General features: G+C 39.4%; 1 protein-coding gene and 1 long non-coding RNA gene across 2 annotated transcripts in view; one reads left to right on the forward strand and one right to left on the reverse strand.

Annotated features, from left to right (window-relative positions):
• Positions 1-21,615, reverse strand: part of LOC141798031 (calsyntenin-2-like) — a 398,473-nt gene that overhangs the window by 91,857 nt on the left and 285,001 nt on the right. Inside the window, exons 6-8 of the mRNA XM_074679796.1 lie at positions 10,943-11,128; positions 8,888-9,145; positions 7,872-7,993 (exon numbers count right to left, since the gene is read on the reverse strand). Of these exons, the coding sequence (XP_074535897.1) occupies positions 7,872-7,993; positions 8,888-9,145; positions 10,943-11,128 (566 nt within the window). The remainder of the gene's footprint in view (positions 1-7,871; positions 7,994-8,887; positions 9,146-10,942; positions 11,129-21,615) is intronic.
• Positions 21,147-21,615, forward strand: part of LOC141798032 (uncharacterized) — an 80,587-nt gene continuing 80,118 nt past the window's right edge. Inside the window, exon 1 of the long non-coding RNA XR_012599122.1 lies at positions 21,147-21,231. This is a non-coding gene — a long non-coding RNA (uncharacterized LOC141798032). The remainder of the gene's footprint in view (positions 21,232-21,615) is intronic.

The following is a 21,615-nucleotide window of genomic DNA, read 5'->3' on the forward strand; positions in this document are numbered from 1 at the left end:
AGTGCTCTAAATCACGTTATCAAGCGCTAAACACCTGGAGCCGTCAGGCTGTCCAATCTGGAGATGCAGGGCCTCCGTCAGTGCGCAGAGCTGTTGGGGCGCGGAGATTTTTCCTCATTAATATTCCTAATGTATAAACTTAGTGATCTTTTCCCATATAAGCATCCAATAACACAGCACCACATGCAGTGAACTGAAGTTACAGATTTACCCTCTGGTATTTCATTTCACAATAAAACAAAACAATAAAACAAACAGAACAATAAAAACATGAATGCGATGCGTCAACTGTTAAAATTTGCATCAATTAATTTTTTTATAGTCCATGAGTCGATTATGTCGACCAATCGTTGCAGCCCTACACAAAAGTAGCTCTTTGACAGATAAGTTGGAATGGCTGCTACAGGAGCTAACTTGGTTTATTTGAAAATAAATGTTTGGATGATTTACTGAAGTTTTGGTTATGTTTTGACAGATGCCCATGGTTTACAGTTGTTTACATTGTTCTGGTTTTAGCAGGAGTGGGATGTGAAAAGTTAGTGTTTGCCACTCCCACACAGAACAGCCTGAACTGAGAAAAAGCAGGGTCAAAAAATCCAGAACACATGGGCAAAAAATTCAAATAAATTACTAATAACACCTCACAAGATAAAAACGAGGCACAAAATAAGTGAGAGCCCTTCACAAAGCTCATTGTTTGGATAAAACTGAGGCATATTTCTTCATCTGTTCTCACCCTGAACGCTGCTCCGTCCAACAACTTCAGTCTCAGAGTGTGAGTCACTCTTCCAGTCGGTGAAATTTCTCGACACCTGTATGTGCCAAAGGCGGTTTCTTGGACGGTCCAGACTCAATCCAATTTTCTACATACTTGCGAAACATTCAGAGGCTCTTTCAATACTGGCTCATGCAGAAAACAGCTTCAAGATTGACAGTCTCCTTCTTTCAGAGCCGTGAATGTAAGGCTGCATTCAAAGAATATGAATCTGAGCACAAAAGACACGTTCAATACAAGCTCAATGCAAATCTCTCCGAGTCAATAAAAACCCCTGTCCGTCTTTTTCAACAGCGCTCGCTGCAGATAGCTCTGCTTAAAATACTGAATCACTCTAAACACAAAAGGCTGGAAGCAGGCTGCAGTATTCTCAGTCTGTTATTAACTGAGAGTACACCCATTTTTTTCAGGAGCTTAAACTAATATCTGCAACCATCTCACATCCTCGCTGTTCCAGTCATTATGCACAGACTCGAAATGCCTGATTGGATTGTATGAGAAATTAATTGGACTTGTGTGATAAACCCATGTAGGGAGAGGAGGAGATTCTTCTGTGGAAGGGTGTTTCTGGGTTGGAGGTATTCAGAAGTTCATTTTGTTTAAAAGACATTAGTAGATGAAGAAGAAGTGGCGAGAAGGCGAGGGGAGATAGCGACTTAATGAAAGTTTCTTTTCATGCCCAAGGGTTTCAGAGACAAGCATTAACAAGAGGGAGGGAAATGAAAGGGAGGGGGGACGCAAGGAAGAGGATGAGATTCAAAAAGTGCTCAGGAAACAGTTTAAATGTTGTGCAGCTTGTTTCAAAGATTAATTTGCTGCATAGTCTGTAGGAACTTTTATCACCCCGGGTTAATAAAATACATAAATCGAGATCAATTCAGACAAATCCCCACAATTAACTAGCGCCTGAGTTTTTCCTTTTTTTCTTCTATCAATAGCTGGAAAAGAAATCAAGTTCCAGCCTTATCCACTTACTTAACTCATGTAGAGTTTTATCAAATGTAGCCAATGAGGAAACCAACGTGAGCTGATCCTTTATTAACAAAGAGCCTGCGTATGTGGCATGCTGTTAGTAACACAGACCAAGTCCAGAATCTGCTCTTCTCTGTTTGCAGAATTAAGTGCTGGGAATTCAGAAGACGAGAGAAAAAAAGACTTTCATTTCAAAATGTATAAATGTTTTACCACAATGACATTGTGAAAACCTAAGGCTGTGTCAGACTTTCGAGAATAATTTGCCTTGTACTTTATTCAAACCCCTGCTAGTTCATAATCCTTTTACATGCTCACAATGGCGGTTGTTATCTAACCTTTTATGTCTGTACTTGGAGGTCTGGATTCCCAGCACAGGAAGTGTTCTGATGTCTGAAAATGATTTATTTTTCTGTAAAAACTCAGATTTGCATGAAAGTGGAGGTGTCATCCAGTTTTAGATCACACTATTCACTTTAAGCAACAAATTTATTCAACACTGTGTTTGCCCAAGTCAGTCAGTTGGTAGTAGAGGTAGACTGATAAATAGGCCGGCCGAAAAAATCAAATTGTGGAACCACTTGGATACATTACATACTTTTGTTCAAATTATATTAATAAGTTTGAATTTCTTTTTTGACATTTTAAGAAGAGTGTGAATGTTTATTACTGCTTGTTACATTGTGTGTTTACTCAGACAAAATATTTCATTGTTTTGAAAGCTGAATAAATGTTCAGAGGACTGGACACAACTTGTTGTAATAGATTTCTTTTAGTTGCTCAGAATTGCTGCGTTTCACAAAAATGTGATAAATATATATTTGTTTAACAATCGGCCTGAATATCAAATTGGAAAAATTGGCTATGCATATCGGCATCGGCTGCCCAAATTTGGAAAGCGTCGGCATCGGCCCCCAAAAAACCCATATCGGTCGACCTCTAGTTGGTAGATTTCCTGAACACCTCAAATATATTAAAGGAAGATCAATCAGAACTTTTTCTACCAAAGTCCACTTAAAAAACTCTTTTCTTCTCCATTTAAGAATAAATCACAGAAGAAAACCCCCTTTTTTTGTTTCCCATTGGGCTCATGCTGCTTGAATACATCAAAATAAAGCCTCTGTGTAACTTACTGTCTTAAGCTGAACTTTTTTTATATTTTCATAATAATTGACATAGTTTAGCATTTATCTAGTCCTATGTTCTTGTACAGTTTCAGTGTTGATGTATGTTTATCTGGCAGATAGAAGGATAGCTTCTGTCTCCAGCTTGTGTCTGTGAGGTCTCTTTGACCTTGTGTAAACTTTCACCCAGTCACCCAACTGTGGGTTGAGACAGTGGTGTCAGTCATGTTTTTTTCACCAATTACTCTCAGGTGTTTGGTTTAGCCCAACCTCTGTATAGGCATAGCAATGATTATCATAAAATTGTTTCGCTCTCGGATATTGAGACTCATTCTTTTGGGACCAGTGCTGTAAACTTAACGTGACCAGAATAAATGCTGAACAGAGAAATGGATCCCCTTCTTGTGATCTTTGGGAGAAAGATCCTGGTAGATTTTATTACAAACTGAAACCTTCTGAAAAGAGATGAAAAGATGCTACTCGTGTGATTAACCAGGGTGTTTTTACATTACCAGGAAAAGTAAGTCTTTTCTGGAAGTCGTACAACACAAGCTGCTGACTGAACTTGAGATCTTCCTGCCCAGGGACCACGGATGAAAATGAGCTCTGTAGCTGACTCTGGCTTGACAACTTCCTTGTTTCGCATGGTCCCTGTCAAATAAGCTAATGAAATAAAATAAAATAACTGAAATTACTAACACATAGACATCTGTTCCCAGAGGATTATATTGCTTTGTATTTATTTGCGTCAGCACAAACAATGAAAAAAGCCAACGGCTAGTAACATAAAGTTTCTTTTTATGTATGTCTGATTTCATGTAAACGTGTTTTTAGATACTAAAAACTGGTCAAAATCATCCTTTTTGGACTCTGACTATATTAAAAAAACAGTTAAAAACCCAGTTGTAGTCAGAATGAATCTGGCGTTGGTCAGGGATATGTAACACTTGGTTAGCAAATACTGTCCTTCCTTTGGCCACATCATAGATTAAGTCCATGTCCAAACATAACCAGGTATTTGGGAAACGGCATATATTTTTATATGTTTAGGCCTGTTGTCCACATGATTTTGCAACTTTGTGTCACTTAAAATTGTGTTTTCTGAAAATTCCGGCCAAAGTGTAGATTTTGGAAAACTCCGGTTTTGTGTAGACGCCTGGAAACCAAGTTTTTTGGTTCCTCCACAGCTGAATGATGGGGGCTATTTCTGATTGGATGGCACTGGTTTTATGTTGGAAAAACACTGCCCATTATGGATTTAGAAAGCCTCGACTAAACAGAACATTTGCCCAGTGGGTGTGACTGAAAGTATTTTTAAGAACAAATGAGGAGAGGTTTTTTGTTTTTAAGAATATCCAGCTAAGTGCGTACAAGGCCTAAGACAAGACAAGGACTGACTGCAAACCATAAATTTCATGTGAATCTCTGCCAAAAGCCTCTAAAATTTCTCTAAAACAAGATGAAAAAATCTAAATCAACTTGTGAAAAGAAAAACAATGTCATCTCTGTCAACAGGGGTTGTTATTGCCTTGAAATTTACTCCTAAAAGCCATTGATAACATCAATTATTTGATAAAAACTGAATAGTCATACAATTTTTTAAGAAAACATTGTCATTGAAATTAGAAGCAGTGGGATTCAAACTTAATGTGTTTATTCGGAGATTTCTTTTTAGGAAATAACCTCTTATTGTACAAGAGTATAAATAAAAAAGATTCAGAAAAAGGAACCTAGATAAATAAATTAATAAAAAAAATAATGATAAAAAACACTTCAGTAATACTACATAGACACACTGTGTCCTCCTCCCGGTAATAGCCGACATGTGTCATCAAGACCTGGTGACCTATCTGATCAAATCAGCCCTGGGCGCTGCATCTGTGTGTCTAGGCTCAGCTGTGTGTCTCCCTCCTAAATCTAATGTCCTCAAAGGGTGAGTGCTGGGTGCTGCAAGTCGAAGTGACCTGTCTGACTTCAAGACAGCATCTTTGATCAACAGGCAGCTGCTGTCGACAAGCACACACTCATAAAAACACCAGTGAGTCTGTGTTTTTGCTAACCCAGAGATTTATAAAAGGAGCTTTCACTATGAGGTCAGACTGCATTCAAAAGATAAAAACGACTCAAAAACCTGATAGTGCTTGATTAAAAATTAATCAAAGGCCTTACAAATTGATGCCAGAGTGGAATATTTTAACTCTGTGTCTGCTGAATCAAGGGGCCGACATTTTTGGCTGTTTTTCTAAAACATTTCCAGACTTGTCCTACTTATGCCAAAATGTCTTCACCACAAAAACCTTTAATTATGCATGCAATCAGCTCTATGTCTGATCCTACGTTGAGTAAGAAGCTTTTAATCTCTGGATATGTTCATTTCTTGAAGGCGTCTTCATATATTTTTGTTATCTATATTGCCTGCCAGGCGATGGTATGGCTGAAATGGAAACTGTAGCTTTGTGTGTCATAAAATATCAACAAGAGAGTTTTCATATCCAAAATGAAAGAAGAAAAACAGGCACCAACTCTTCTAGGAAGCTGCACAGTAATGAAGCCGTTTGGTATGAGAACAAGTTAATTGGGGTTAATTGAACATGAGGCTTTTAAGGGATTTGAGGAGGATCTCTCGTCTTGCCAGGCGGTAAATAGAAAAGCATACAGCTTCTACAATTAACACAAAACTCATGCCTGTGCAGAAAGCTTCCTGTGAGCCTCATGCTCAGTCAGAGTGTCTGTGGCTCAGTGGAAGAGTGGATCATCCAACTCTAAGGTTGGCAGTTTGATCCCAGCTCCTGCCATCTACATGTCAAATTGACTTTGGGAAAGACACTGAATCTCAAATTGGTGCAGTTGGCTTAATCAGCTGTGTGTGGCCTATGAAAGGGATTAGTTAGCACCAGGATGATATTTATTGCTTATGATGTGAATATAGTCTGAAAATGATTCATTATTCATTCATTTATTTCTAGTTTCTCCAACAACATGCGCTTGTTAGTGCCACTTTTGAGTCTAAGAAACACTCGTTCATTTAAGTTGACAGATCAAAAAGAATATGCACTTTCAAGGTAGAGTCTGTAGGGGTTTCCTGCAAAAATAAAAATGGGCCCCTTTACATGTGTGTCAGTGTCTGTGTCTGCCTCAACCCCTCCTCCACCTCTATGTTGATGTTTTGGTTGTGTTGTGACATTTCTGGGTGGAGTGTAGACGCGGTGACCTCAGCCAATCACTGCGTGCTCAGTGCACTAGTGACTTTGCGTGCTTATTCGTAAGATCAAGAAGCTATCCCAAGTGGCTACAATAGTGGAAGTAATACGGAAAAATACACAACCAAAGTGAAACAAAGTGCCAAATAGATAAGGCTTGGCTCAACTTGTACTTGTGCACCAGGAGAGCAGCTTGGGATTAAGAATGAGCAAGTTGGCTTTCTCATGAGTAGGTATGTGTTAAATACCTGTGATTGGTTGGTGCTAACGTGCCAAGTCAGGTGCACAGCTCTAGAGTGTCTCCCACCTACAAACACAATGCTACAGATAGTTGTTGGGCTAGTTACTGAAGTTAATATTTATTTAAACTATGATATATTGAAATGTTTACCATCAAAACAATGTATCAGAATGTATGCAACTTCTTTTTAAATGTAAACGTTTATACCCTGTAGACTGCTATAGCAACTAAAAACAAAGCAAGTGTATCAGAGGCAACATTTCAAATTATGTAGCAAAGAGTGCTGGTAAAAACAAAAAGGCATAGAGCTGTTTGCCTGGATCAGCACCATGGATCTCCTCCCACTGATACTGACTGAGCCTTGAGGGGCACCGATACACTAATAACAGATACCACTGATTGGTATCGGTAGGGATGGGTACCGAATAAGGTACTTTTATAGGTACCGACTGAATTCTGTCAGAAGTACCTGGTGCCGATTCACATAAAACCAAAAGGTACCATGTTTAGGTACCTAAACGGATCCTTGTGACTGTAAGGGAATGGAAGAGTAGGTGATTTTCCATACTGGATGTGAATGCAGCATTACAAGGTTATATATTGAAGAATGAATATGTTAAATTAAAAAAAAAGATGTTTTATTACTAAACCAATTGATATTTTTTACCACATAAACACAAAAAAGTACAGAAAGTGGAACCGTTGAGTACTGGTACCGATTGCCAGGTAGGCATCGGTACCGTATCGTTTCAAAAGTTTAAGGTACCCATCCCTAGGTATCGGTAAATCCCTACTAACAGGTAATGAAAATTCCTGCAGACCCTACCTTTAAGGCAAACTAAACAAAAACCTCATCAAAGTACTTCAAATTTAAACTACCATGTCTGAGCTAAGCATAAAGGTGCAGCTATCAGACCCATGTCAATAGGTAGCTGCATCACAAAAGCAAGCAGAAAAGTGCTGTGGAGTGTGTGAATGAATATGATTGTAAGAATTGATTTAAATGTTGATATAGACTACAAGTTGTCTTGAAATTCGAAATGATATTCTTTTTGATATGATTAAAAAATATGTCTTGATTATCAATCAAAATTAAACAGTTAATCATGAGTAAGAGAATGCATCATCTTGCAGCCGTAGAAAATACAGATGGACACTTGACACAGCTACCCCTACCATCTGTGTATGAATATGGTGTGAAGAGGTGAATATAACATGAAGTGTAAAAGCCTTTTGAGTGGATTAGAGAGGCACTATATAGGAACAGTCCATTAAAATGTGGTACAGTGGTTCTTACACTGTAATGAACCTTGTGCTTCCTTGTCTGACACGCTGTAAATGTGTGTTCAAGTTTCTGCCCTTAGTACGAGATAAAGAGTCAATTTTAAGACAAATCCCAGTGGATGTTTAATCCAAGCTTGAAATTTCATCCCTGTCTCAGAGATGAGCTCATGAGCTGCTTATTAAAGCCAAAGATGAGTGGAGGTGTAGACAAAGGTCATATGTAACTACAGTGCCCCTCTCTGTAGTACACGCCCCAGATTATCACAGTGTCTTACCTGCTCCAGTTTCCAGTGGAACTCAGCCGGTCTGAAGGTGTCCACCTGGGTGAAGTCTCTCCTCAGAAGAAACACCAGACGGCAATTATGAACATACAGCGAGTAGTGATGACGGTTCATCTCTGTGGGGGGCAGTGAGAGTGAGGAGTGGTTAGAGATCACCAGGGACCAAATTATCTCATGTAGTCAGTGTCAGGAAAGCTAGACATGTAGCTGTACGAGAGCTCAGGAAACTGGGACAGCAGCTCCTGGTTCACAGACACTTTTTTCTCTCAAGGTCGTCTCATATAGCATTTTAACACCAGGAGTTTTAAAGCAAAATCCTCCCCTCAGGCAAAGTAGCCATGATGTTACTGAATTTAGCATGCAGGATCATTGCAGAGTGCTAAAGTTGGTTCAGTGAAGCAGCATTCAAGCAGACTGTATCCTCACCTGACCCCATTATAACAGCCTGTTTAAGGGGGACAAAAATCAGCAAAATGTACCAGAGATGAGGCTTATTAAGCTGTCCCATGAAAAGATCAAACGTATTAAAACTATCTTCTCATAATCTACAGTTAATCCTGAGAGTGTAGGGCAGAAGGTGTTTGGTAGGAAACACTCTTTTTGGCTACGGTAGCCTGTATGGTGTACATTAGCTCCCCAACTATAAGGCTATTTAGGCAAGATATTTATTTTACAGCAAAGCAATACTTTTGAAAAGATTGTTGATTTAAAATTGAATCAATTTTATGATGTTTTTTTTTGTGAGAAAAAAAAAAACATTAGTATTTCTCAAAGCCATCTTGTTTTATTTATTTATTTATTTATTTATTTATTTATTTATTTATTTATTTATTTATTTATTTATTTATTTTTCTAGAGATTTTTTTTTTTTACTGTTTTCTTGTTTTCTTTGAAAAGAAGTGGTCCAACCTTAATTGACCTGCTTTGACTGACCAATCAGTGAATGAGTCAGGATGCAGGAAAGTTTAATGGAAATAACTCCATCAATTTCCCCATTCTCACACACCTACCTGTTTTGTCGGAGTTACAAAGTAGAGTCTCCTTCTCAGCTCTGAGTCCAATACTGGGTCCATGCTTCATCCAGGTTGCTATAGTGAACTGATCCGTCAGATTCTGGGGTACCACCCAGTCTGGGATTTTCGCTGCCTGACGACCGTCAAACCTGAAGATCAAGTCGCTGTCCCTGCCGCTGTCAGTCACCAGGGACGCCGTCCAGTTGGTGGCAGTACTGGGTGCAGGGAGGAGGTCGGTGCTGCCTGAGGACGCCCCTGGGGTCATCGTCATGGGGACAAATAAGACATGTGACAGAGGATGTGTCAATAACAATCTGGGCAGATATGCAGGGTATATTGGTCTAACCTTGGCTATGATTACTTATGAGTAAGGCAGATGGCAGGGCTTAATATGTAATCAATGGGCCGAGATGGATAGAGGATGTGGGTATTGATTCATGGCGAATGAAACTGACTTTCAAAAGGAAAGAGACATGAGCCATCATTGACAAATCATGGACACAAAGCTGTTCACTAAAACGTGCTTCTATGGAAACACGGAGGACATATTGACTGAGCAGTTGTAACACAAAAAGAAAACATACTTCAAGGACTCAGCCAATCACATGCTTTGTTTATACCTCGCACCTTGGTTGAATGATACCGACACTTGTTGACAAACACACCAATCATTACTACACTGCATTGACTCATCCTTTTCTCTTTCTCCCTTTTAAAAACCGCTCCATCATTTGTTTGACACAATAACCTCAATAAGCTGAGTCCTTTACGATCTTAGTTTTCAAACTGTCATCTTGACAAACGTGACTGTGCCGTGCCGCTCACCTTGCTCTCATGTGTATTTGACATGACCTTGCCGATCTATCTTCGCTCCTCTGTGTCAAGCTGAAAAATGCATTTCATGCCTTCAAACCACATTTATAAATCATTTGTAACAGCTTATGGATGGTAATAAATCAGAGTGATACAGGAACCTTGCTGTTCTGGGGAGAAATGGGCGATGTCAGGGTACACCATGTCTTTCTCGTCCAGGGAAACGATTGCAACATGCATCTGTTCATTGCTGCTAATAACACAACATTAGCACATTAATTGATCCTTTTCCCCATTTGTTAAACTGTTTTTCTCCACCTTACACTCAGGCTAGTGTTGGTGCTCTGACTCCAGTAATTAGATTCCCCAGTAAATAAATACGCATTGACTTGTGCAGCACCCAGCTGCAGCCTTCTCTCTTCCCAATGTCTTTGTACATTATCTCAAATTGATTGCGCTTTAAAAAAGCAATTACAATTTATTCTATTCGCTATCAGATAACGATTATGAGGTGCCTGAAAAGGACTCTTTAGTGGTAAACCATGCATGGACCGGGAGCCACAAGAGACACGCAAGGGTACAGTGTGCATTCAGATGAGCTAGGATAGGGTATCTGAAGGCCGTTAGTCAAAGATGATGACTATAGCCCCCCTGCTGGCAGTGGGGTGTGGGTGGGAAGGAGGGCACAGGGAGGCTGGGCTGGTGCTCTGGGCACCGACACGGCGGCCTGTCTGCTCATCAGTCATTGAGGAGAAGGCCTGGCCACATCAGAGGCAGCTAATGCCCTTGTGCTGTCACATCATTAGTGACACGGCTCTAAGTTGCTATTCTGGTGCCTTCATTTAGCACTGGGATTTACCAGGGACACAAGCAGAGATAAGAAGGCAACACTGACTGAGAGCTTTCAGACGTTGGTTTAAAAAGGGCACCTTAGGCCCTGTCTGACCCTGATGCGTAGACCTTGCATCCCACTGATGCTTTGAGCAAAAGCTTACTTCAAATTCACGGCAACAACTTTCAGTTTGCCGCCTCAGCCAGAAGTCATCTTTGATCAGCCATCCACTGCATATTCTACATATCCACCACCATCCGTATAGCCACAGGTCAAAGTCTCATGTGATTTGCTGCTACATGCCAGAAATTCACACTCAATCAAAGCTGCTCATCATTCTGGCCACAACAGCACGGTTCTAGTATTCAAAGCACAACGGAAAAGTCTGATTTTCATGCAGAACCAACCGCAGAGTTTCTGTAGAGATTTCTCAGAGTAGGTCTCACGGTCGCAGCCTTTCCCAATGTGGCTGGTCTGCAGCTCCACTGTGGTCCTCACAGACGACAGTGGCCCCCCACAGGTCTCCAGGTGCATCTTAGGAAACAGCTGCTTACTCCCCGTCCCTGGCTCATAGTCCACTCGCTTATTCCAACCTGAGGGAAAAGGGAGATAGAGTGATAGTGTTAAGGATGGCAGAGAGGATGGATTAAACTGCAGTATGTGGGTCCTGTGTGGCAACACCAACCCCGCTGCAATGATGATCTAAAACGATATCTGATTTTCACAAGCTGACTCGTTGCTTTTGTTATTGCATGCCTCATTCTGTCCATTTAGGCTGCCATCAAAAAAATGGTTCCGTTTTCAATTTTTCACTGTCGCTGGTATTTCTGGCATCACAACTCAATATTCCCCAAGCACAATGTGCCTGACAAATAAAATAGCTGCATTGTTGTTGGAGCGCGGTGCAGTCCCTGCATTAGTAGCAGTAGTCATTATGCTGTCAGAGCCCATACTGTCAGCAGTGAATTGTATTGTCTGCCTATAATTTTGAGCAGTAAGGGTGCTTTTGCTTTTTTTCCTTCCTCTTTCAGCTTCTCTCTGTTTGTGTATTTAGTCTCTCTGGAGATAACAAGAAAATAGAGTGCAAAATGATGTGGCCTGTTAAGTGTTTGGATGAGTTTTGTTTACAGTGAGCAGATCTTGTTCATTATCTCAGTTTCAAACAGCTTCTCTGCATATCCATGAATGCTGTCAGCACAAAACTTCCACATTGGCTTAGTCAGAGCTACGCCAGGCCAGCGACCTTCTTTCATAAAGCAGTATCATATATCACACTATCACTTCCCAAAAGCCTCTGGAAACATACAAGCACAATGGCCTTCTAACTATATGGTTAGGTTTATAAGAAACCATTGTGAAGGTACAGGAGACTGGCTTCAATCTACATGCAACCAGGTATTTGAGTTCCCACAGGAGGCAAGAGTAATCAAATAAATAATCACAGGTATTAACTTTGGCCCAGGTCAGCGTTGATTATCTTAGATCTGAAGAAGTGTATATTAGGTGAATGTGTCTTAAAATACATACATTTTATGTAGGCTGAGTTACTGTTGAGGAACATTGAGATTACAGGCTCCATCTAGACGTGAAGCTGCTGTATAGTAGATTTTTACCAGTTTTCTTTTAGCTATTCATGGTAGCTTTGTCGGAGAGCCTAACAAGGTCAAACAAGGTTTGCATCATTATCTCAATCCATGATATCTGCCATTGTTTGGTTTGGAAGAATACTACTTAGGAAAATTATTGAAAGGTACAGCACTGATGGATGCCTTTTACCTCTCTGTTAAGTGGAATGTTTTTTTTATATATATATACTCTTGTTATTCAGAACCTTTTTTGTGGCCATTTTGCCTTCTAAGACACTTGACAAAAGTATAAGAGAGTTATTTAACAAAAAAGTCAACAGTCTTGAGCTCTACTTCTACCTCTGAGTCATTGTTTTGTTTATTAGTACCCTGTATATTTGTTGAGCTCTCTGTCTTTCTGTGCAGAGACACACATAGGAGCAGAGTAATTCTGTCTAAACTTTATTAATTAAAGGGACTGTAAGAACTGTCTGATTGAAGTGGATTGCAGAGACGCCTTTGGCCAGAATCGCGTGCACACTGCCGATGCCAATCTGATACAGATACTTTTCTCTGATAAATCACGTATTTCGTTGGGTGATTCTGTTGTAAATGATGAATCATACTTTTATCAAAATGAGCCCTGTTGGTACCTCCTTGAGGAACATTCACTTTAAAAATGTCCCACACAGCAGAAATTTTTGCAACCGGCTTTGATTTACAGCAGCCGTAAAGTGTGACGGTGCCGAAAACACATGCAAACTGGATCGTCTAGATCAGATCAGATCTTCTTTTTAACGCTACTTTTTTGGTGTTTAAGGCAAGTTTTTACAGGAAACAATGTGACGAGGTAATGCATTTATCAACAACTACGTGGCACTGTTCTTTAAAACGTGACAACAAGCACACTTTCTAAGTTTAGTGGCTAGTGCCTCAGAAGTTTGCTTAAGCTATGTTTTAGCCTTTAGCTTGTGTTTTAGCCTTTAGCTCATTTTGTAGCCTTTCACTTGTGCTCTATCTCTCTCCTGTTTAGATTTGTTCTGCTCCCCTGACCTTGTTTTGTTTTTGCCGGTCCAGCTCTAGTGTCCACCATTACTACAAAACTAATCTAAGAAACTGTTTTCAGCAGAGAGAAACGCAGATGTCTCTTCTTACAAGACTTTGTCAGCTGGCGCAGTGTTGTCATAGAGACTTCAACGTGCTGTGAAACAACCCGATCGGGTAGCTGAGAATTAGCACTTAGAAATAATCTGTTTTGGTGCTGATAATCTCTTCTTAAGTTTTTGGTTTCAATCAGGCATATGTAGAAGTAAGACCTTTTTGAGATAATGTAGAAATTCCTCACAGTTCCTGTACATTAAGTCAGAGTTCATAATGTACATTTCAAAAACAACCCCAATTGACCAAAGTGAGGTACAAGTTTCATTCATTAGGGAAAGGCAGACATATTGTTTAAAAAGTAAACATTAAAAACACAATAAATCACAAAATAGCTGCGATAAGATCAGATAAAATGTTAAGGTGTCACTGCCAACAGGCATTAATGGCAAGAAATCACAAGGAAATATGTTAAACATTTCATAACTTGAGGTAGTTTACAGGAGTTAAGCTTTAAAATATGCTTAAAACCATCATTTTACACCAGGCTTAGAGCTTTGAGAGCATATATTTTATGGTTCATGATGTACACTTCAGTCTCTACTTCAGAATCCATTTCTGTGTCAGTATAAACCATAAATTTTAGTTGCTGTAAAGACCTTTTTCAATTGCATTTGAATTGTATAAAAGCTGCAGCATGAAGCTGAATTGATTGGTTTCCTGACTTCGGAGCCAATATTGCATGTGTGTGCTACGATGTGGATAAACGGCATCTTGAAACTCATTTTTTTCATGATCCAGTGTGATATTGAAATAAATGTTTTCAGATAGAAAAGCTTCCTCTCAGTTTTCTGCTTCTGCCTTAGAGGACTCAAACATGCTCAGGGCTGCACATTGATTATAACATGGGCTGTTATTGCATGCTGAGCCTGGCAGATGTCAATCAAAACTGAAAGTGATGGGTGGGATGTGTTGGTCAAAGGTTTATTCTCTCACATTTTAGTGAATTCTGGATTTTTACTATTTTAAGGCAAATCTCCAAATATCAAACACGCCAACTCAAGTTTACAAGGCATCAACTCCAAATCCTAACAAATACATGTTGGTTGGTTGGTGAAAGCACACAAGCAAAATCTCCTCCACCCATGTGTGTGTCTGTCAAGCACTGAATAGCCAAGAGCTGAGGCATGGGTGAGAAGCCAAGCTGCCTGGACATGGAGAAGGGAAGCAGCTCTCTGTTGCTCACCAGCCAGTTAAATCTGCCATGTTCACTTCCTCTCACACACACACACCCACCATCTCACCATCAAACACATACACACACACAGCTTCTGGTTTGTGTGTGATTTACTTCCTCCACAGTGGAAGTGCTGTGGGCTGCAGCAGCACAGGATTGTCAGGAGCTGAGATGAGAACAGGCACCAGCAGTGGTGCTTTCCAGATGAGGGGCTGAAGCACATACAAAGAACACACTGTCCCTGCTGATTTATGTGTGTGTGGGTATCTTAACCTTACACATTTTAATCTGTTTTCCTGTTTGTAGATTTATAGCTCAATGCTTTAATTACATGACAGCTACAGTCAACCCAGGCCAAACTAAGGCTCTGTTAAAACTGTAGGATTTTGATGTATTTTGGCTGTTAAATTCATAAAAAATAAGCATTTTTAGAAACTAAGGCTGAAAACAGTTTATACAAGGTTCCAGGTTATAGATTTTCCAAAATTGAGTAATATGGAGATACTTTGAAAATATTGACATCACAACTAGGGGTGAACGTTTCAAGCAAATCTACTTTTCGATTTTTAGAGTTACACTGATACCAACACAGTAACCTGGACTTGCTACTGTTACTGATCAGATCCAATACCAGTAATAATTTAAAAATCTCTTTTTTGAATAATTATGTTTTGTTAGGGATGGGTACCAAATTTGGTACTTTTGTAGGTACCGACCAAATTCTGTCAAAAGTACCATGTCTAGGTACCTAAATGCATCCTTGTGACTGTGAGGGAGTGGAAGAGTTGGTGATTTTCCATGCTGGACATGAACACAGCATTGCAAGGTTATATACTGAAGAAAAAATATGTTAAATTGAAAAAAATATATACTTTATTGTTAAACAAATTGATATTTTTTTACCAAATAAACATAAAAAAGTGCTAAAAATTGGAACCGTTGAGTACCGGTACCGATTGCCAGGTACAGGGCATTGGTACTGTGTTACTTGGTTACTTCAGGCTTTTCTAGCTTTGTAAACCAAAATGGACTTAAAATAAAAAGTCTCTGCATTTCTCCTCGGATACAGAATTTAACAATGCTGCATGTGTTTTACTAGCAATTGTGCTGTCTCATGTTTTTAATTCCTTGAATGTTTTCTAATGTTTTGTAATTTAAAGGCAGAGTCTGCAAGAATTTTCTAAAAAATAAAAAGGCAACTTTTACAGGAACAATCATTTTTGATCATCTCCTATGGGCCTCTATACATGTGTGTTGGTGTCTGTGTCTGCCTCAGACCCTCTCTTCTGCCTGCGTTTTGATGTTTTGGTTGTATTGGGACATTTCTGGGCTGAGAGTGGGTGTGATTACCTCAGCCAATCACAGAACCTCCAGTGCAAGCGCCCAGACAAAAGGTGACTTTGCAGGTTGATGATTGGGAATGGAAGAAGCTAGCCTGATTGACTACAATAGTGGATGTAGCAGAGAAGAAGAAAACTCAACCAAAATGATACAAAATGCCAAACACATAAAGCTTTTTCCTAAACAAGGGGGAAACTTGGCCTCAACTTTATACCTCCTTTGGGCACCTGGAGAACAGGATGGGACAATGAGTGACACGAGTTGGCTTTCTGATGACCAGGTATGTGCCAAATACCCCTGATTAGCTTACGCTAACATGCCGGCTCTTGAGTCAGAATCTACATTTAATGTCAAAAATAAAACTGTGTTTCAGATGCTCTACAACCACTATTGGTGATTATATCATATCACAACCACGACAAGTTAAAACGGTTAAAAAATAAGATCAGATGGTAACATGTACTATTTGAGTCTTTGTATTCAAACAGTTATTAGAATTTTCAAAAAACACACCTCATCCCTAATTACAGACCTATTTGCACATATTTTGCAACGGCAGTGAGAAAGAGAACAATAACAATTGTGGTGGGGTATGATTTATAGGAGTTTACTATCACATTTGGAGTATTTTCTACAAAAGGAAGTTCCCTTGTGAAACTTTTGTACATTCCATACATTCCCCGAATAACCCTTTTTTCAGTTTTGCGTAAGAAAGATGCCCACTGTAAACCTTAGTTTTCTGTAAAATGTCTGTTAATCTGGCCATGAGGAATCCAGAAGCCCTCGACAGATTTAAAGAGTGCACCACCCTGACACATAATGAGGTATAGTTTTCAGTAGGGGGTCCACATGGGTTTAAAGGAGCGTGGGAGCATCTTATCATAAAAACACATCACAAGATAAAATACAGGAGCAAATGTTCTGCCAAAAGACAAACTTCTTTTCATGGTAAAACTCCTGCATGGTCAGACCTGAGGCAGAGATATAGGAGCCATTAGGGAAATACATAACGCTTAAACTCTCACTACAAAACAAAACTCTTTATTTCATAGCTTCCTTGAGATAAGAACAATACAAATAACCATTTGTCATTAAAATAGTTTGGCCATAGAATTTATCTGTTTAGTGGAAAAAAACTGCAGCAATAAACAGAAAATGTCCTCTAACAAAAACCCACTGAACTGTGCTAAAGTGTGTTTACAAGGACAAAAGGAACAAACACGTCTTTTTTATTAAATTGTCCCTATAAAAAATTAGAACAAGCAACCTCTTTCTTCATTTTGTTGATTTGTTGGACAATAAATGTGATAAAAGAAAACATGAAACATTATCTCAATCCTTCAGACTCTGGTTTTTAAACCATTCATGCACTCCTCTCACAGAACGCTCTGCTTCAAGATCATTTTCATGCTTAATATTGTCTCCTTAATACCTTTGTGATAGCTTCAAGTGATTTAAGGCTCAAAAAAGTCCTTATTAATCTCAGACCCCTTAATTCAGCATCCGTCTAAAACTCCTCATTTTAGACATAGTCTCTTTGATCAACAAGTTGTAGGAAAAATTTGATTCCCCCCATTGCCAAACTGCAAGGTTTGCTGAGATGAATTTCTCCATATACAAAGACAAATAAGGAAACATGGCAATTTGTTTTGCATCAATGAGAAAGAATCTCTGGCAAAGAAAAGCACAGCATTTCTGTTTGCTGGGTTTACGTTTGTTATGCACTGTGTACTTATTTACCAATAAATGGCACTGTGTTTATTTAACATGATAATATTTTGGTTAGAGATGTTTGATACCAGTCTTTTACAGACCAATACCAGAACAAATACTCCCTCGGAAATACTTGTTGATGCTGAGTACCAGTACTACTAGTACTTTTGATACATAAATTCACAGCGGCAAATCTTTTTGATCAGACAGCTCAGTCACTCGGTCATTAAGTCCAAAATAAAACTCTCTTTAAGTTTAGATTTTTTTTAAATAAACAAAAGTGCAAAATGAAAATAACAACTGTCAGAGGTTGAGTTTTTTTTAATAAACTGATGTGCAAAATAAAACAGTTTAACCATTAACTCTCCTCAGTTCACGTTGTCTGAACAGGACCTTACGCACATTTGTTGTGGTGTTAAACCACAGCAAGTAGCTGTAACTACTGGGGAGGTGGACCTACTGGACGTAAGTTATTTTGCCTTGAGTAGTAGCCTTGGCGAGAACTGATACCTTGAAAGACAGCTGGTATAGGCCAATATACCAATACCAGGTCTCGCCCATCCCTAATTCAGGCGAACAGCGAACAGAGCAACACCTGCAAGTAAGCTCAGGCAGACAACTTGAGCGGCACTGCTACTCACGTCACGTCATAACCATCTTCCTATCACGTCCTCTGCCTCCCAGTTTAGCGGTCTATTTAATCTGGGAATCTTCCATCTCTCTCTGCCTGTCAATACTTGCGCTGCCCTGCATTTGTTTTGCTGCATGTTTTTTTTGTCCCCACCTTCACTCCAGCAACCACCTGCAGGCTCCAGGGTGTGTTCAGTGTGTTTTTTTTCATCACTCTCCAATGCCTTCATGTAAACTTATCTGCAGGGAGTGATGAGGCCAGAGCCTGGGCACCAAACATCTAACACGTATTTGCTGCGACAATATACAATTTGAACCCGAGTTGTCAGAGTGAAATGGTTCAACTTTCAACTCGTGACCAAAGACATTCTGAGGATCTCTCAGGTACAGCAGTTAGAGTCAGATATACAGCAACCTGATGGTGCTCTTTGTGGGTTATGTTGCTTGCAATTCAGATGTAGTTAGCCTAATGAAAATAACAGGACAGATTAAAACATGATGAAACATGTTTTAAGAGCAATGTAGTTTTTTGGAGGATGGAGAATAACTCACCTTTTTTCTGTAGCCATGGTAGTTATGTTCAGTGGTATTTCTTGTCTTTTAGACTCAAAATCTTGACTGAGAAAGAATTTAGGTTCAGCCAAAGAAACAAGAGCACAAGTATGTTCATGTTTTTGACCATGAACTTAGTTCAAAAATTAAAAAAAAGAACTATGAATGTGAACTACTTCATTTGAGTGTGTGCGAACTGAAATTTAAAGAAGCTCATGTTTAATTATGAAATGCACAACACTTGACTCTGACAAATGCTCATCTCACAGCTTGATACAGCGGTATTTGACTTTGATACTCATCATTTTATTCCCACTATTTTCCAATTAAAAAAAAAATCATAACTCATCCAAAAATAATATATCTTCAACAATTAATTATAACATCACAGTTTAATTTGTAGGATGATGTTATAATGTTCTCAAATGGTACTTTTTACTTTTTTCCCCAACTGGACCACTTAGCTTTTATGTAAATGAGAGCATCTCATATGAACAGGGGTGTTTTAAGACCTGCTTTAACCTTGTGGAATTAATGCTCTAAAAGAACCAAAAGAACATCATTCAGACATGTAAAGTAAGATTGAACCAGCTCAGGTATAACACACCAACAGATCCTAAAAGTAGGTCTCTGGTCCCTGTCCTGCTTGTACTTTAACACACACAGGGCTACCACAGGTACAGACAAGGACACACTTTCAGGCCATTAAAAACATGCACACACACACATACACAGAAAAAGTCTTACAGGCAGAAGACTCTATTTCATGGTCTTTGATCATGTATGAAGCAATGGTTCCTGTTATCATGCAGTTGCACTTGCGTCCATGCTAAATAATTGAGTCGTGTTTACTGTAAGTTATGCTGTATATTCTGTTATGCTGCTGCTACTATTGGTGATTTCACTCACGTTCACCATGAGCTCAAGGTTTACCTCCAGAAAATATAGATTCATGTTTAAAAAAAATCCCTGTAAAGTACTTGAACAGATACTCTCACACAAACAGGAAAACAAATTCCTTCACGTACTTACACACAGGCTCCATCCCAATGAAAACACACTGTTCCATGCACACACACTAACACTCAGCCGTGTGTGAAGCTGTGTGGGTTTAAAGGAAGCTATTTGGTCTCCATTGAGTTGCGTGCTTGCCTGCAGTACAGTGAACAGAGCTCACACAGCGGACCCATGGGTTTGTCTCTTTGTGAATGTTAGAGTAAGACAAGAGTCAGAGGAACGAGGGCAGATATGAAAACAACCATGTGGAGCAGGTTCAACAGTGCAGGAGTACAAACTCCTCACCAGGGCTGTGAAGATCTGAAAACCATTTAAAAAAAGACAGGAGTGTGAGAGTGAGCGGGTTTTAATGTTTCTGTCAGTCAAACAGATCCAAAGGCTCCATGATGAGATGCACGCAGTTTGTGTTATTGAAACTTCCTGGCTCAATTCTTCAAAGTTACTGTTTTATATTTCTATAAACATTTATTTTAGCTGGAGATCTAGACTGCTCAGGGGGTACATTGTCATGTTGGTGAAGAAACAGCGTTTTTTAGTGTATTTAAAGATGCTGTTTTAATTGCGATCCCTCGCCACCTTCTGGCCCTGAGTTTCCACGCACTGTTGTAAGTTACTTTCAGCGAGGCATGTGTTTGTTTGGGAACTAAATGGAGACTGGATCAAAACAAATTTTCTTTGTTTAAGTAAACACTGTCAGTTTGTACCGTAGTTTAATAGCTGTTTATATTTAGCTCAGCTGACAGTCCGGTGCTCTAAAACCTTACAAGTCACTGACTCTAAACATAAATCACATGTTTCAGGAGCTGCTATTGAGAGCCTTCAGTGCTGTATGATCCCTCCCACTCTTCAGGCATGAAAACAGACACCAAGCTTTCTGTGACGCCACATGAACACCTGCTATTTATGTCTTGGTACAAATGTAATTGTATTACACACTAGAAAAAAAGCTGTGAGAGGCAAGAGATCAGGTGTAGTGTGTGTGTGACAATAAAAACGTCGACATAAAGACAAACCTTTGTGTAATTACAGTTAAAGCTTCATCTAACTCCTAACTACCTTATTCTAAAAAAAACAAAGTGTGCCCACTTCTTGCAAAGATCAAACAGGTTATGGAGTACAAAAGGTCTTTCTATTTTTGACTTCTCATTTTCTCCCCGCTGTGTTTGAGAAGACAGATTGCAAAGCTAAGATGTGTTTCCTTTATCGTGCGTCTTTTCATCTCATGTCTCTCTATGGAGGCACGTCTTTTCCCAGCCTTTGAGCTTTTCTGGATATTTTACAAGAAACACTTTTGTACTTCACTGCATTCACATAACCTCATGAGCAACTTTGTTGTCTTCAAGTTTACAAAACTCTTGTGTACTTTTGTGATAAAATTTGCATAAAACAAACCTTAAAGAGAGTGGGGTGTGTAATGGTAGATTCCTCTGGTTTGATTTACAGGAATCAGGCGTCACAGTTGGAGTAAGAGGCAGCCGCTGAAACTGAGACGTTGCCCTTTGATGAGAAGTCTGCAGGGATACAGATCTCTTACTTATAGTAGGTAAGTACTCCTGGCTTCTTGTCCAAAACACATCTATTCAAATCACATTTATCAGCCCCTCACTTTTTCCTTTGCCCTCCAAAGTAACACGAGCAATAAACATGTATGAATGTTTTATTAAAAGAAAAACAAGCACTTAGGTGTTCTGCAATGTGCCAGAAAACTCTCACACTCTCAGACATGTTATGTGTAGACACATTCACAGCTGCACACCTACAAACACCCAGCTAAGGTGAGTTTCCACTGTTTCCTCCGGAGAATGATGAGTGTGAAAAGCAGAGTGAGAGATGGAGAGGACAAGAAGATGGATAGAGGTGCTTAAGAAAATGATGCATCATCACACTTTCATGCTGTTCCCTGTCTCTGGAGGGTGTGTGTGTGTGT

The sequence above is a fragment of the Halichoeres trimaculatus genome, unplaced genomic scaffold (assembly GCF_033239565.1).
Source record: "Halichoeres trimaculatus isolate MK-OKI-2021-1 unplaced genomic scaffold, fHalTri1.1 fHalTri1_scaffold_9, whole genome shotgun sequence".
Classification (NCBI taxonomy): Eukaryota; Metazoa; Chordata; class Actinopteri; order Labriformes; family Labridae; genus Halichoeres; species Halichoeres trimaculatus.